Source organism: Bacillus rossius, chromosome 2, assembly GCF_032445375.1.
Source record: "Bacillus rossius redtenbacheri isolate Brsri chromosome 2, Brsri_v3, whole genome shotgun sequence".
NCBI lineage: Eukaryota > Metazoa > Arthropoda > Insecta > Phasmatodea > Bacillidae > Bacillus > Bacillus rossius.
In genome coordinates, this window is record NC_086331.1 from 75795745 (window position 1) to 75814435 (window position 18691).

Here is an 18691-nt window from a genome sequence, read left to right on the forward strand (position 1 = left end):
ATTCTCGTTGTCTTGGAGCCTCGTAGGCATGTAGCCTCGTAGCCATGTAGCCCTGTAGTCTTGTAACCAAGTAATGTTGAAGCAGTTGGAGCCAAAGTCAGCTGGAGAAGTTGGAGCCTACTATATATTGGCGATCATATCCTACTGATAGGATCGTATCCTGAGTTAATTATTCGTGTAAATGTATGCCATTTTCATTAAATTCACATAATCAACTCAGTATTATTGTATCCACTGATGATAGTATCCGTCCAATGAGATCGTATCACTGCGAAAAAATTATATAACGGTGGTAAGATCGTATCTCTGTGATGTATCCCTGCCACGGGATAGTATCCCTCCCTCTGTTGAGATCGTATCCCTGTGCCTATCCCTGCGACGAGATCGTATCCCTCCGCTGTATCCCTCGGATGAGAATATATTTCTGCGATGATGTATTCCTGTGCCTTCTCCCTGCTATGAGATCGTATCCCATGACCTTCGATAAGATTGTATCCTACTGATTTGAATTTTGGTCCAAAGTTGCGTCCTTTTGGTTAAAATGAACTTCCTTTTTATCGAATGTGCTTCCAAATGTGCTTCCTTTATGACGTATGTCTTCTTTTTTGAAATGGCTTACTTTTTGACGAATGTGCTATCTCTTTAGAATATTCTTCCTATTTGATGATGAATGAGCATCGATAAATCTGTACTCAGGTCATGATTGGTCTCGTGGTTCTGAGACGCTTGCCCTATGCGCATGGTTTTGTACAAGAACTGTTTAAAATATTCGCCGAGTATCAATGAAAAATTCCTCTTGGCTACTGACTCGATGTGTATGACCATCTACTGGATGCGCCTGACTACGAACTGGATGTGGCTAGCTACCTACTGGACATGCGTTTCTGACCAAAGAATAGGTGTGTCTGGCCACCAACTTGGTGTGTTAGCCGGACCTAAAACAGGATGCTCCTTGCAACCTACTGGACATGCGTTCCTGGTCACAAAATTAACATGCCTGGTCACCGACTAGGCATACCTTTCCACCAACTGGATGAGTTAGCCTTACCAACCGGCTGGATGTGCGTGCCTGGCAAATCGACTTATGTGCATGAGCACCAACTTGACATGAATAGCTTACAACCAGACGTACATTGCTATAGACTAGATGAGGCAAACCACCAATTGGACATGTCTAGCCAAAAACTAAATGTGTCTGACAACTAACTGTATGTGCCTGACTACCAACTGGACGTGTTAGCCTGACCACAAACTGGAAGTGCCTATCCATCAACTGGTAATTTCTGGTTAATCGACTGTCATGTGGAATTTCCCTGAAAACACATGTCAAATCATGTAAAGGACTCGCTTCGCCTTCTAATTGAATGTAGAAATCGAGATGCAATAGTAATATCCTTTTTTTCCCCTTGTGTAAGAGTATAAATTAGTTATATTTTTTTTGTAATTTTGTTGTATTTTACACGAACCTGTTATTTTTTGGTAATTTATAATAATTTTTTTTTCTTGCATCAGTCAAGGATCGATATAAGAACGAAAATCGACCGAATAATACAGAAGTATGTAAAAGGCGGTCCGAGCACAGGGTTCAGGGTGGAGTCGACCGCCATCTTGGATTGTAACATTACAGCAGTCATCTTGGACTCAAAAATACCTCAAAATGACTAAAAATTTCCTGTTTTAAAGGAAAATTTCTCGTTTTCTTCCTCAAAAATTCGAATAATAAGATTTCGAAAAACCTCAAAATACTTTTGCCTTAGAAATAACACAAATTCCTAAAAGCGGCTTAAAAGGCATAAGAGCTAGCCGCTCTAAGCCGCTGACGTCATCTAGGAGTATGACATCACCGTTGCAATTTCTGTTACGGCCGCCATCTTGAAAATCTTTATTTTTATCCGATTTTAATGAAAAATTTTTAAAATTAATGAAAAATTCAATTAATAAAATGTTAATAAAAATATTAAAAAAAACATACATTTATGACATGGAGCTCGGAGTCTTCGGTTCGAAACCGACGAGGTCAAAAATAAAAAAACGACATCAGGTCCTTCCTCCACGGAAGCCACCAGCATACTGACCTCCCACCACTTATGTCAAGATATATTTCGTCAGATAGTATGATGTCATGTCCGCCATCTTGAAAATCCGTAATTAGTATGTTAGTCATAAAGGAAACATTTTAAAAATCATTAAAAAATTAATCAATCGAATTGAATATAAAATTTAATAAAATATTACTTAAAAACCACTGTTGTACATATTGTTACGGCCACCATCGTGGAATATACAAATGTTGCATATTTCGTTACGCCCACCATCTTGGTTGAGTACGATGTCATAGTTACACTTTTCGTTAAGACTGCCATATTGGATTCTATTAATGTTGCATGTTTCGTTACGGCAGCCATCTTGAAAATCCGTAATTATAATGCTAAAAATTCCGAAAAAATTCCAAAAAATATTTTAAAAATTGCCTATTAAAAATACTTAGTTATTTAAACGATTTCGGTCCTCGGTTCGATTTCCGGCGAGAGTAAATCAGTAATTTATTAATATATTTAAAATTTTCTCAATAAAAAGTAATAAAAATGTCTTACACCACACCCAATATTTAAATTGTCACCACTGTATCAATCATCGTTACGGACGCCATCTTAGAAAATCTTTATTTATTATTCGATTTTAATGAAAAAAGTTTAAAATTAATCAAAATATAACTTATTAGAATACTGATTGATAAGTTTGATTCCCGTCCATGGTTCGAAACCGGTAAGAGCAAAAAATAAAAATCATCAGATCCTTCCTCCACGGTAGCCACCTACAGACTGACCTCCCTCTACCAGTACCAAGGTATATATCGTCAGCTGGTATGACATTATGTCCGCCATCTTGTCTTCGTCCGCTGGAGACCACCATCTTGTTTTCAGCTACTAGAGAGTGTGCCACCATCATGTTAGTGTAATTTTTACAAGCTAGATTACAGTAATCAATTATTATTACTGAGGCGTTTGCCATATTTGAATTTGGACACCATCTTGAAATTTTATAATTATTTAGCTAGAAATTCTGAAAAAATCCAAAATTAATCAAATAAATTGGCAATAAATATACTAATTGATTCGATACATACCTGTCCTTCGTTCGATCCCTGGGCGATGCAAAACCTCTTAATTTTATGTAAAAAAATATCAATTTCAATCAATAATATTCAAAATCCTAAAAAAAACATAACTTACTAATCAACCATCATCCTTTAAGCCATTACGACCACCATCTTGGATATTTTTATTTATTGACCTAGAATTTCGGGAAATATTCCAAAATTCACCGAAAAAATAATAGTTCATTAATTTACATATTAAATCGATGGGTTCCTGTCGTTGGTTTGCTTCTTGACCAGTGACAAGTGTAACTAAATATTAAATACATTTTGTGATTTGTTTTTTATTACCTTTCGCGGAGTTTATTAATCATTAACTCTACAAAAACAACTCAAGACAATATACCTGACCAACGAATTAAATATGCTATCGAAAAGCCTAACATGAAAGTCTAGTTATTCGATACTTAGAATAACCTCTAAATCTTTCATGTACAATGCCATCCATACATAAACACCAAGCATCTTCGGACCACAGACCGGGTCATGAACAATGTCAGACATATAGACCATGAACACACAGTACACACAGTACACACTGGAAAAGGAATAAACACACTGTACACACAGTACACACAGGGAACGAAATGAACACATGGTACACACAGGAAACGTAATGAATACAAAGTACACACAGGAAATGGAATGAACACACAGTACACACAGGAAACGGAATTAACTCACTGTACACACAGGAAACGGAATTAACACTCAGTACACACAGGAAACGGAATGAACACACGGTACACACAGGAAACTGAATGAACACACAGTACACACTGGAAACGGAATGAACGCACAGTACACACAGGAAAACGGAATGTACACAAAGTACACACAGGAAAACGGAACTAACACACAGTGCACACAGGAAACGGAATGAATACACAGTACACACAGGAAACAGAATGAACACACACAGGAGCGGAAACACACAAAGAAATGAAACATAAAATTTTTACTTTCAAACTTTAATTTGTTTCTCAACATTATACAAATACAAGTAAAACAAGCCATTATTGTATGTAGCCAGCTTCCCTCAGTTCTTCGAGTATGAAGGATATTTCTTTGATCCATGAATAGTTTCCTGCACATTACAATTATTTTAATTTAGTTTAATACTGAACAAACTCTAAAAGAACGCATTTGAAGTAATTGCAATCATTACTAAACGCAAACAATTTAATTTAATTTATTAAAATGTGTTTTATTTATAAATATAAACTATTATTTTCCTCCGCAAAGCGAGCCATGTAGAAGTCTTAGCCGGTCAACCAATATGTTTGGATCTTTCCATTATATGTAATGAATCTCTTCTACCATCATATTCCTTGCTTGTTTATTAATAAATACTTTTAATATGACAATCGTCCCAGTGATCATAATAAGCTTTATCAGATTTATTTATTATAACACATCGTTTCCATCGTTTCGGTCTCAGGACACCGCCGCATTCTTCGATCTTGTCAGCTTTATGTACTTTATCACAGTCTATGTCTTTGTCAACAGCCTCAGAGTCACTATTGTCATCTCCATAGAAGTTACCATCTTCACTTTGGTGAATATGGAATATTTCCCGAAATTCTAGGTCAATAAATAAAAATATCCATGATGGTGGTCGTAATGGCTTAAAGGATGATGGTTAGGTTGATTAGTAAGTTATGTTTTTTTTTAGGATTTTGAATATTATTGATTGAAATTGATATTTTTTTACATAAAATTAAGAGGTTTTGCATCGCCCAGGGATCGAACGAAGGACAGGTATGTATCGAATCAATTAGTATATTTATTGCCAATTTATTTGATTAATTTTGGATTTTTTCAAAATTTCTAGCTAAATAATTATACAATTTCAAGATGGTGTCCAAATTCAAATATGGCAAACGCCTCAGTAATAATAATTGATTACTGTACTCTAGCTTGTAAAAATTACACTAACATGATGGTGGCACACTCTCTAGTAGCTGAAAACAAGATGGTGGTCTACAGCGGACGAAGACAAGATGGCGGACATAATGTCATACCAGCTGACGATATATACCTTGGTACTGGTAGAGGGAGGTCAGTCTGTAGGTGGCTACCGTGGAGGAAGGATCTGATGATTTTTATTTTTTGCTCTTACCGGTTTCGAACCATGGACGGGAATCAAACTTATCAATCAGTATTCTAATAAGTTATATTTTGATTAATTTTAAACTTTTTTCATTAAAATCGAATAATAAATAAAGATTTTCTAAGATGGCGTCCGTAACGATGATTGATACAGTGGTGACAATTTAAATGTTAGGTGTGGTGTAAGACGTTTTTATTACTTTTTATTGAGAAAATTTTAAATATATTAATAAATTACTGATTTACTCTCGCCGGAAATCGAACCGAGGACCGAAATCGTTTAAATAACTAAGTATTTTTAATAGGCAATTTTTAAAATATTTTTTTGGAATTTTTTCGGAATTTTTAGCATTATAATTACGGATTTTCAAGATGGCTGCCGTAATGAAACATGCAACATTAATAGATTCCAATATGGCAGTCGTAACGAAAAGTGTAACTATGACATCGTACTTTACCAAGATGGTGGGCGTAACGAAATATGCAACATTTGTATATTCCACGATGGTGGCCGTAACGATATGTGCAACAGTGGTTTTTAAGTAATATTTTATTAAAATTTTATTATTGAATTCAATTGATTAATTTTCTAATGATTTTTAAAAAAATTCCTGGTTCTGTAACATACAAATTACAGGTTTTCAAGATGGCGGACATGACATCAAACTATCTGACGAAATATATCTTGACATAAGTGGTGGGAGGTCAGTATGCTGGTGGCTTCCGTGGAGGAAGGACCTGATGTCATTTTTTTTTTTTGACCTCGTTGGGTTCGAACCGAAGACTCTGAGCTCCATGTTGTAAATGTTTGTTTTTTTAAATATTTTTATTAACATTTTATTAGTTGAATTTTTTTATGATTTTTTTTTCATTAAAATCGGATATAAAATAAAGATTTTCAAGATGGCGGCCATAACAGAAATTTCAACGGTGACATCATACTCCTAGATGTCGTCAGCGGCTTAGAGCGGCTAGCTCTTAGGACTTTTAAGCCGCTTTTAGGAATTTATGTTCTTTCTACGGCAAAAGTATTTTGAGGTTTTTCGAAATCCTAATTTTCGAATTTTTGAGGAAGAAAACGAGAAATTATTTTTAAAACAGGAAATTTTGTGTCATTTAGAGTCATTTTTGAGGAATTTTGAGGAATTTTTGAGTCCAAGATGGCTGCCGTGACGTCACTATCCAAGATGGCGGTTGGCTACACGGTCCACACCCTGAACCTTGCGCTCGGACCGCCATTTGCATACTACTTTAATAATCATTTTTATAAGCGATTTATTTATTAATTTTGAAATTTTTTCCTTATTTCTTTCTAAAAAATTAAAGATTTTCATGGTGATGGTCAAGAAGACTGACCAGATGGAGGATGTCACGACAGTTGACTGTATGGTGATAATGTACTCTATCAGGTAAAATTTAAACTAATATTTTGGTAGCGCACTCTAGCTAACGAAAACAAGATGGAGACCTCCACCAGACGAAAACTGACCCAAAATGGCATTTTCCAGCCGACTAATACTTGATGGCCGCCATGACTTCATACTGACTGAACGTAATAAATATCTGGCTTAGCATTAACGGTGGGAGGTCAGTCTGCTGGTGGCTTCCGTAGAGAAATGATCCTTCGCAATTTTTTAATCGAATGACCTTGGCAGGTTCCAACCGTGGACTCCTAAGTGCATAACGTAAGTACGTTTTTTTTTAATTTAATAAAAATCACTTTTTATTAAATTTAAAATTTTTCCCGCGAAAATCAGATCATTGCTTATTTTCAAGATGGCCGTAACGAAAAGTGCAAAGTTTTTGGAGTGAGGAGTTTGATTCCAATATGGCGGGTATGGCGTAAGCATGATTTTTATTAAAATTTTATTTTAATGTAATTAAAAAAATTTCAATTTGTTATTAATAAATTACATATTTACTTTCGTCGGGAATCGAAATGAGGACTGAAATGGATTTAGTAACTAAACATTTAAAGTAAACGTTTTTATAATTTTTGGAATATTTTAGGCATTTTTTAAGTTTAAAAATAAACAAATTCAATTTTATGTTTTAGGTGAAGGGCATAACCAATGATGGGGCTTTCGTGGAAAATTGCCCCTCTATGTGGAATATTGCCCCTCTCGGAGGAAAATTTCCTCTCTCGGTGTAAATTTGGCTCCTCTGGATTTTTGAGGTAAAAAACTGGGAAATGTTCCCTAAAAACGGGAATTTTCCCCTCGAAATAGGGAAATTTCTAGGAATTTTGAGGAACTTTGAGTCTTTTTGATGAATTTTGAAAGTGAAAGTCATCCAAGATGGCCTCCATGACGTCAGGGTGGTCGGTCATTGACCCCATCTCACACCTCGCTGAAGCTCCAGCGCATGAAGCTCCATTCCTATACTACTTTGTAAGTATCCGATTTCGATAAATTAAATTATGTAAAATTAATGCAGCTGATTTTTTGACGTGAAACGTCTAATAAATTGATGAAAGCCGGCTGCACGCATGAAAATGTGTCCCGTTACGCACATTGTTCCGTTACGCTGTCGGCGAGTGCAGTAATAATAGGTTATGTTAGAATTGACTAAAAAATTATGGTGATTCATATAATTGATGATAGATATTTGATTATAGTTTATTTATATGAAAACTGGTTCATAATTATATTTAAACTTTATAGCTAAACGCCAGTTTTTAAAATTAATTACAAGTCATCTACACGTGAACTGTTTCGTCGACTGTTTATAAAGTGAAGTGAAAAGTTAATGTGGTTTTCATTGCTTATTACAACAACAATTTCGGCAATAAAGGTTAATTATTCTTGAATTTTAAAAATCTGATTACTAGTATAATTTCAAGTTCTTATTCTTTTATTATTAAAATTAAAATGATTCAATTTTATTCATAAAAGTATGCAATCGTTTCATCAATGTTTTGTTATGACGTTGTCACGTTAAACTATCGTCCGTAAACCGACTTTACAGACAACCATTTTTTTTTGTTTGTATTGGGTGAGAGACTGTTATTTCAATTTTAAAGAAATAGTTCTGAAACTTTATCTCGTATGTTGCCAGCTGGGATTTGATAACCACGCTGGTGAAGTTAGAAGTAGAATACCAAAGGTATCTGCAAATTTTACCCCTCATTTCACAATAAAACATTTAAGTCGTGGTCAATAAAGTAAAGTCACTGGGTTAAACGTTCATTTAAATAAAGGTCCTAATGAGAGGTAGATAAAGAGTAACAGTATTTACAGATCAAATGTCACTGCAACTGTAAATGACATATACTGACTCCACTGCGCAATGTCGCCAGGAAACGACGAGTCGTTGTCACGCCACATCCACCCATCGCTAGTTACAGTGCTTCATATCCATAGCGCATTGTCGCTTACAGCTGACGAGAGGTCTTTGGCCGGGTTTTTAAAGTTCGCAAGAAACGCAACAGCACAAGGACGCAATATGCAACAAATGCAAGAAAACTACGGTTGTGTATAAAATACGCAACCTCCCTATAAATCACCATCCCTACAACCTGAAACAGTAAAACTGTATAAAAAATATTTATTCCTACGGCTTGTTTCAGTTATTAAGTTTTTACACGAAATCATGATAAAATATTAGTAAATTTATCCAAAATCATACAGTAATTTGCAAGCATAGTAGTGATTTCGACCATGTCACCTTAATAAATCACAAAGCCCAAGTCATTCTGGGATGCATTAATTGTCTTTAAACTAACCAGTCTTACCCAGTAACAGAGCTGGAATACAATGACGAATACATTACAAAAGTGTTAGAAACATGCATTTTATTTTTTACGTTCATTCGAAATGGGAATTATATAATGAATTGATTGTGTTTGGTTGGTTTTGGGCAGATAACACATTTCCCCCGGTGCTCTCTCTGCCTTTTTATGTTAACTGTATTCTTTAGTTTACTTGTCCAACTAAAGTTTGCAGTTCAAATGTTCGACGTATTATGCTACCTCTTCCTCGTAATTAGTAACAATGAATGCCTGTTTTAAGTATTTGGATTATCTTTTGTTGCCAGGAAAGCAAATATTAATGGAACTCAAAGTATTCCCGTGTAGCATACAATATATGTTTCGTGCTGTGTTATCTAATTATGCCAAATATATTTAATGTCACCCGCGCCTATATAGGTACACGCATTTTTTTTAAATCACGAACATTATCAATACTTACTGAATCCAGCTTCATTTTTATTAGCTGTAGGACATACCCTCAGGCGCTTCTTACTTAATACAGTTACCAAACCGCTCAAATTACAGTTCTATCAACGCATAGACTTGGAATTGGATTTTAAGGGATAGATGTAGGAATCGAATGACAAAATCTTATATTCAACCCAAATCAAGTCATAAGAATTTTCTGTCGTTTCATTATAATTTTTTTTGATTCTTTAAAGCATAGTATATAATTTAGTGGAATGCTCGCAGTTAATAGTGACTCAGAGCCTAAAGAACTTTTATATGTTTGGTATAAAATTATATATTTTTTTGGTATAACTACCACTGTAAGAAAACTCTTTTTTTAATGGTTCTTCGAATGGAATGATTGATTCCATATATATTTTTAGACATACATCATAGCTGGGGGGATCGAAGTTCTATAAACCAAATGTTTTTCAGTTTCCTCTGTCAGTCTGTTTACTGTTTTTTTGTAAAAAAGCCTACTGTGTTTGTCTGTCTGTTCTGTCATTGTTATGGTGTCCAGAACAACCGTATTGTCACATCGCTGGGTTTGACTGGGCGTCTCTATGTTGTTTTCGTGCAGATTATCTGTTTAGTATCATCGTTGGGTTGCTCGTTTGTCGCTGTGTTGATCATGGTCATTTTTGTCTTTATTTAGTGTTCTTGTTGCAAATGTGTCCTCGTTGTCAGCCCACTGTGTTCCTCTGTGCTGTCATGTTTTTCCAACTAATCCCTTCCACAGAATTTTATGTGCTGTTTACGTTTTTAACTTTCGACATCGGCGTATTTTTGCTTGTTTTCTATGTGTTTGCATATTCATCTGTTTTGTTATTTATGGAAGTTTATTTTGACATATAGTATAATCTGCAATGTCGTAGGTCCAAAAAAATAACATGTAATAGTTCTATCAAAAGAAACTATGTTTTAGTCTTTGTAAATCTCTCATTAATGCATTATATATGTTCAAACAGCGACCAATTCTAAATATGAAACGATAGCAAATTGTAGTGCCCTAAAGCTGTTGAAACCAATATGACGTATATTGGTTCCTTTATCTCCTTCTTAAGTGATAACTTACCAGACACATACTAGTGATGGCTATAAAAGTTCTTTAGGATTGGATTTCATTTAGGAATGGAATATAAGTTATAAATTACGCAGATCTCAATACAAGCTTCGTGGTTTAACATGGTAGGTACCTTTCTTAATAAATAATGCATTATACATCTCCTAGGGCAGCATATCAATAAAGAATGGTTATGCTTTCATTGTTTCCGATTATTACATACGAGTGTGTGTGAGAAGGCAAATACGAGAGTGAGAGATGGAAGAATGTGTGCTTGCAATTGCTATCTGGGCTTTATAAGTGAACGTTTGAAGTCGTTAATAACATATCACCTTTTATTTATGGTTTTAGGTATATTTTAAGAGGGCTTTAAAATTCCAAAATCTTACAGCTCTGTTGTCATTTTTTTTTAACTAAATGATTACTTACAACTTAAAGATAAATAATTTATGTTTAACACATCACATCTCTGCAAAAAATTAAGATGTTCTTTTAAAAAAAAATTTATAAAAATTATATCGGGTCACAGAAAGATAAAAGGTCATGCATGCATGCATGGCTTTATGCTTACAGAAGGATTAAAAAATTTCTGAATTATATTTACATCGAAATTGAACTCTTACGAACTATTATTTACGAATATATCTTATAGCCAATGCAATGAAATATTCGTAAAATAAATATGTAATATTTCTACAGATTCAAGAAATAAATGTTACACAAATATTAAATGCGGTGGAAAGAATTATTACAAAATATTAACGCTTTATTGTACATTTTAATCTATATTTTATTTTTAAAAAATGCTTGTAAATAGTTATCTATGAGCGTGTTTAATGCATATTATAAATATATTCATGTTGATTGAATTTAAAAAAATTATAATTCCCCAACTTAAACAACAAAATAAAAGTTTTATTTTTGTGTTGCTGGATGCCTTTCGTCTCGTCAGCAAAAATGTCTTTAGAGACATAGTTTAATACAAGTAATAGACAAACAAGTAATACATTATCATGGCCCGCAGTATAAATTGAAAAAGAAAAAAACCTATTTTCAGCCTTCACATAGAGCGATTTTGGGAAACAATCGAAAGCGATATCAAGATGTCTGAGTGGACCGGGAGTCCAACTCAGTTCCTCATGAATGCGCGTCATATGTTTTGCCATTATTACTATGGATTATTTTTGTTTGTTCGAAAACTACATTACCAACAATTATTTTTGAAATACTTTTGTTCAGTTAGAAAATTTCTTTAACTATTACATATTTTACTAATTTAAACAATACAATTCTACATCCATGCCTTACCCGGGATTTGAACCCGGAACCCCTCGCATGTAAGGCCGGCGTGTATGACACTGCGCAACGGCAATCAATCATCATTAACGCCATTTCTATTTGTATAAAAGTGGCATGTTTTCAAAAGGGCTCTAAAAATTCGGGTTCTTGTCTTTCTTGTACATTAAATTAATATTTTGGTGACAGCACTGTTCTTATCATTTAACAGTTTCATCTTACTTAACATATACCATTCACGAGGCCAATGGTAATGTTCGTAAGATATGTGGCAGGCGGATAGAGCTACTGAATATGCTTCTTTAAACAAGCTCCCAAAATTATGTGGTTTCAAAAAAAAATATTTATGTACTTACATGGAGTGATCTGAAGATTCTGCGATTTCTACAAGTACACCAGTCATAATGGTCAGTTGTATTGCAATGGTTAAAATCAAAGTGGGCCTCATATCTTCTGTGTGTTAGGCCCATCAACACTCTGTACGCATCAGTGACACTGAAACAAAGAAATCAGATTAAGTTGATATGTAATAAAGGTCACCCCCCAAAAAAAATATTTTAATTTTGTTTTTAGGAATAAAACAACACATAACAAAAAGTTTGCTCTTCCTGAGTATGGTTATCATAGAACTTCTACACTATTGGTTAATGAAAGAACATTGAACATCTATGAAATACCAAAAATTCTAAAAAAATAAGCATAGTCATATATCTTTAATAACTGTTTTTTGCTAACAACAAAAGAAAAATACACGAACATTTGTCAATTTGTTACGACATAGCTCTACAGCTGTGTGGTATCTTAAGAGTAATCTTGAATCTTGAAGATAGAAGAAGCAATCTAATGTAGCAAATAGGTGTGCTCTCTTCTACTATAAAATTACTTTTTATATTAATTAATTAATTTAAAATTTCTTAATTGTATTAACTTCAATGCTAAAACACCATTATCATTTTTTCACACATTACTAAAATTATCCTTTTTTATGATATTAAATTTTTGCATTTTCAAGTTTTTTAAAAACAGTTCCAGCGGTAACCGGAATGATAAATTTTATCTAATATGTACTCGAAAATGTTTAAAAACCAATGAGAAAATTAATTTATTCGAACGTTGTGTTTTTTTTTAGTTCAAAAAGAATGTTTACGCATGAACTTAGCTTTAATTTATACATTTTACTACTCATTATTATATACTTATGTTTCTAATGAAAAATATATTTTGATTTTTTATTAATCTTAAATAATATATTTTTTATTATTTCATCAATTTTTAATGCATGCACATATATAGGTACAGAAAGTACCGTCTTTTTTATTTCACGGTAAGTTAACTGTTACAGTTTTTCAGCTTATCGTAATTATTTTTACTTTAAGTTATCTTTAAATATAAAGTTTTTCAAGAATGAAATGCTTACATAAATAAAATTCACGAGTGTACAACAGCAAATACCAAATGTATGTAATTGGTTCTAAATTTCATCAAAAAAAATTTCATTATAGTTTTATGAAAATATTACTTGAGTTAGTCATTCATGAATCACATTTCATTCAACATATGGTTCCCAAAACTATTGTTGATGATTTAGTTTATAACTCAAGCTAAGCTCTGCTGTAGTCATCCAATTCTTAACATATTAATTTTCATTAAGCGCTCAGTTTTTACAAACTTGGTAAATAAGATGTGATTCGAAAATTATCATTGCTAAGTCTTTAAAAGCAATAAAAACCAAAAGAGAAAATTTTGTTTTTAATTTTGTCTTTTTTATTAACATAAAGGAAAATTTTTCGTTGTTCTTGTATAATACATTTTTATTTTTACGAAATACTGCAAATTAGTGGATGGCTTAGCTTTATTGAGAACCACTATAAATTTTATTAATAATCTGTTCTATACAAATTATTAGATGTTTGCTAAAAGTATCATTTATTTTGATAATGGTACATATTTTATATCATGGTAAAAAAATTTTGTTTATTTCTAATAAATTTACAACTGTGAGGTTTTTTATGTATGTTTGCAACCTAATACAAACATTTTTTACATTTCAGACTGTGTTTATTAAAATATTTTGAAGTGAAACTAATTTTTGGAATCTTTTATTGGTAGAAGACTCAACTTTACGATTTATTAGTCTTGAAATAGATTTCAAAGGTTTTTTTAAAGAACCAAAACTACAAATATTTACAATGATTATTACACAGTAAAGTTTTTTTTATCTCACATATCTTGTCCAGCTAATACCTTGCCAGAATTCTATTAATATTAGTTAATTAGTTTCTCTGAAAATTTTTTAAAAATGTCTAAATTTTTCTTGTATAATATTTAAATAGTTTTGTTCTAAGTTTTAAATTGACAATTTAATACAACTTATTAATTAATTTTAAATACTGTGTTAGCTTTACCATTAAAATTCCATCATAAAATAAATAAAAACTAATCATATATTTTCACTTAATAAAAAAACGTTGTTATTATATTCATTAAATGTTTTGAATTTCGGAGATATTTCTATCGTTATATTGATTATTGCAAACTTTTTAAACCTGTTTAAAAATAATGTAATTTGCATAGTTTTGTCTGTGGATAAATTGTGTTTAACTATTAGCATCACTGCGTGTTAGCTTATTTATGTTTAGCCATTACATAACTTGCCAGGGAAAAAAAACCGATTTGTCTTTCACTTTTCGCATTTTTGTTCATAATATTTTTTTTCTATTATAGCAGAGCTTTGTTTTGACCTTAAGATACATAGCGCGAAACGACATAAAAATTATGGAAAAAAAAATTAAATGTTAACATTTAAAATGCACTGCTATGGCTCCTTTACCGTGCAAATTTAACAAATTTTCTTACAACTGCTCAAAACAAGTCACATTTTTAAAGAACTGAATTTTCCATGATAATTATAATTTAAATAAAATTAAAATTAATTGACACTCCAAATTAATTTTTACAAAAATAAACTAACTATAAACATCTTTACAAACATTTTGAAAACGTGAACACAAAAAAACGAAAAATATTACTTAAATTGCTTGAAAATTTACAATTTATAATTCCTTAAAATTTCTTTTACATTCAAAAAATTCATAAATAAGTTACCATGAACAATTTTATAACATTGTTAAATTTTTAATTTTTTCTTCTGTGTCTTTTGTAAGCTACTGTTTACCAAAATCATCATAAATATATTTCACTTTTAAGATTTTAAAAATTTTAAATCCAATTTATATTTTAAATAATCTTACAGCTCTTGCTTCAAAATGAATACTTTTTTATCATTCTAATATTTTGATATTCCAAACAAAACAAAAGTCAAAGTAATAATCACCACAATTCCAAACAGCTGAATAATTGGCGCTCATAAGCAGGCCAAAAATAAATTGAATGCACTTACTTTTCCTCATTCTCATACAAAAAAAAATCTTTTTTTTCTATTCTTCACATAATGAGCTAAATAAATTAATTGGTTTGTGTTTATGGAATACGTCATTCTTGGATAAAATCTGCTATACTTTAGAAAACACCAACTAAATTTACTTGCCACGTACATTATTTTCAACAATTATTTTTGACATACACATTTGCTAGTTTGAACTGAATGACATAGAGAAAACCCGAAGAACGGCCAAAGAAAGATGAGTAGCCTACAAAAACTCACAGAAAACACGCCAAATGATAAATTTAAAGACAGCACAGAGAATTCTGCGGAAATAATTTGTCAGAACAATATCACATCACCGACAAACACAGTGGAACTGACAACAACGAGACAGTTGCAGCAAAAAGATAGTAAATACAGACAGTCAACAACTTTGGACAACATAGCTTCTGTCTGAGGAACCCAAAGATTATAATAAACAGATAATCTTGAAAAAACACCGACGATACAGAAACGCACAGGCGAACCCGGTGATGAGACTAAACAATTATTCTGGCAACACGACAACAGCACAGACGAACACTTTTACAAGACAAAACAGTTTCGATGTTTCGCAAACTGAGATCGGTATAGGACTCTATAAAACCGGTGGTTCCCAGAATTCTCTGATCTGTCCTTACTTTTAACATTTGACTTCAGCTGTTTTTGGCTAGTTTTCTCTGTGTTTGTGTATTAATCATTCTTTGTCCGTTCTTCGGGTTTCCTTAACGACATACAGTTTAAACTTACAATGGCGTAGGTCCAAAATAATTATTTAAATCAAACATTAACATGCAAGAATCATTCAAAGAACGTACATACATTAAGTGCTGGTTTTTGTGCTACATATTATCGATGACAAAAAAAAAAAAAAACATTTTTTATAAATTAACGTTTTTTCCGGTAATATTTATAATATTTTATGTAAATAAATATATTTTAAATGTCCATAGCCTATGCAATCCAAGCACAAATAAACGAAGTTTTTCTTAGAACCTTTAACATACATGTGGATCGTCCACTGTGTTGAAATATAAAGTCTAATTTAAATTATATTTATTCTATTATTTATTAATTTTTCAGCATATTATAAACGTTTATGTCTTGTTTTACCTATAATACTTATCACAACTATCGGCTGCAGCTAATTTATTCGTAAAAAAAAAAATTCAGTCACAGAAAGTCTAATTTAATAAATTGAAATAAAATTAATAATGAGGAATAAATTTTTTATTAATATTTTAGTTGTTTATGAAATTATATTGCACTCAAATCATATTTGATCTAAGAGTAGGCGTGTGTTCAATAATGATAGTAAAAAATACTTTTGTCTAAACAGATGTTCTATCACTCAAGTTATTACAAAATAGACATTCAGACAGACGTATTATTTTTAAAACACTGTATTTTATTGTTTTTAGTATATTATAATAAATTAATTTATTTGTAAAATTATTTACGTTAAAAATTCTGGAAAAACCTTTCGATAGATTAAGCTTAGGTCAGTTCACAACAAAGTACTATTCAGATTGTTTCTTTTATTTAAGGTGTGATCGAATCGAATCCTTCTGTGAATAGGCTTAATTTAGTAATTTATGAATTGACATTCGAAAATTTTGATGCAGTCGTGATTTAAGCCTCTTTGGCTTGTTTCCAAAAAAAATATATTAAAACTTTATGTGTTCCTATGATTTCCATCCTTACTTTAAAGGAAAACATTTTTAGTATTCAGAAGTTCATTTTGTTACACAACTATCAGTCATAAGCCAAAATTTATAGATAAAACTTTAACAGTGTATGTATCTATTAGCACTGCTGTTAGTAACCATAGAGATACGCTCAGTTTGGTAAGGGTACAGCACACACCAAAATGTATTAATTTATTATGACTACACCTTGGAAATTTACCCCTAAACACAATATAACTAGAAGGAATTTCACCGTTGCTTTAATTTGTTTTGGATAAAGTAAATAAGAGTTTGAACTTAGGCCATTTCGTGTTAAAACTTCAATATATAGCGGTCACTCGCTTGGAGGCAAAGGGTAAATTTCACCAAGCAAGACTGACTAGGTTTCTAGAGTAACCAGCAATTACAGCTGTCCAAAATATTTTTCAAAAGATATAAGCTTAAAACATTACAATTATTGTAATTTAGTTTAATACTGAACAAACTCTAAAAGAACGCAGTGTTAGTGATTGTAATCATTACTAAACGCAAACAATTTAATTTATTAAAACGTGTTTTATTTATAAATATAAATACGCATTTATTGCGTGGCGACATTACTCAGGACAGCGTTTCACGTGGAACCGAACGATCCATCTACATTTTACACAATTGCGATGGATGAAAACCCCAGTGTTGACTAAACACAGACGATTTCTTTTAAAGAAAAAGTGCGGAAAATTTATCAAAAGTTCGTGATACCCTGGTTTTGAATATTTTTTAAGATTAAAAAAAAAGTTTTTTAAGGTTTTTGTTCCTTTTCGTCTGTTGCAGTGCTCGTCCTCTTGCGATGCACGTTATAGATTTGTGCTGGGCTGCGGAAACTGTGGAATGTGTGTGCGTCGCGTGCTAAAGAACCTGACGTGTGGACATTTTTTTTTGCCTGAACCTTTGAGAATCCACTCATTTGAGTGGCCCCACGAAGGCCCCCTACGGACTTCATCCACGGGTAAGAAGTGCTTTAAGACCCCCGCCTACCCGGGCACACGCAGAGTTTGCAGAGCTTCTGAACACACCATGTGATTTGGAAACACCTCAACATATCCGATTGGTTATACTTACAAATAACATTTAATTTTAAGTCTCTTTCCGTATTTCGTTTGTAAATTTGTATTTTTAGAAGAGTAAAAATGCTAAAACGCTTGTTTTCAGAATTATATTGGGGCATGAAACGCCCGATATAGATTCTTGAAAGCACTCAAACGACTTGCATTACAACTTTATATTTTGTTACGGTTAACACTCAAATGTCATAGTTGCCCTGTGCACGACGAAAAGACTGCGCGCCAAGTTCAGAACCTTGCGTTTAGAGGCGAAACCGCGCTAGAAGCACCACTGAGCGTCGCACTTATCATCCCGCCTCGCTAGCCCTTGTCTAGGTGGGCTCCTTAAGCTGTTTCAGTGATTGGATCAAAAATACGCTCGGGGCCAATACCAGTAAAGCTCTCTGCTATTGACACAGGCAAGAGTGCGAGTGATAACCTAGAGACAAGAGGTGTCACTACGCTCAATTTTTATAGAATAATATTTCAATCATAATATCAGTAATTTTACGACATATCTACATTCTTAGCTATTGTTCGGAAATTTAAAGAATCATAGGTTTATATTAACAACAAATCTAAAAAAGAATAAAACACGTTAAACTGACTGAAAATATATATCTTTTTTATTTCCGTGAATTTGATGTGGTAAATTTTAAACATAGGCT

The 18691-nt window shown here is 32.5% G+C and overlaps 1 protein-coding gene across 2 annotated transcripts in view; it reads right to left on the reverse strand.

Annotated features, from left to right (window-relative positions):
- The window catches only part of LOC134529380 (glycine receptor subunit alpha-2), a 314756-nt gene that overhangs the window by 247607 nt on the left and 48458 nt on the right, over positions 1 to 18691 (reverse strand). For both annotated transcript variants that reach the window (XM_063363379.1, XM_063363377.1), the window contains exon 3: positions 12186 to 12324. In XM_063363379.1, coding sequence (XP_063219449.1) covers positions 12186 to 12277 — 92 coding nt within the window. In that variant the 5' untranslated portion in view covers positions 12278 to 12324. The remainder of the gene's footprint in view (positions 1 to 12185; positions 12325 to 18691) is intronic.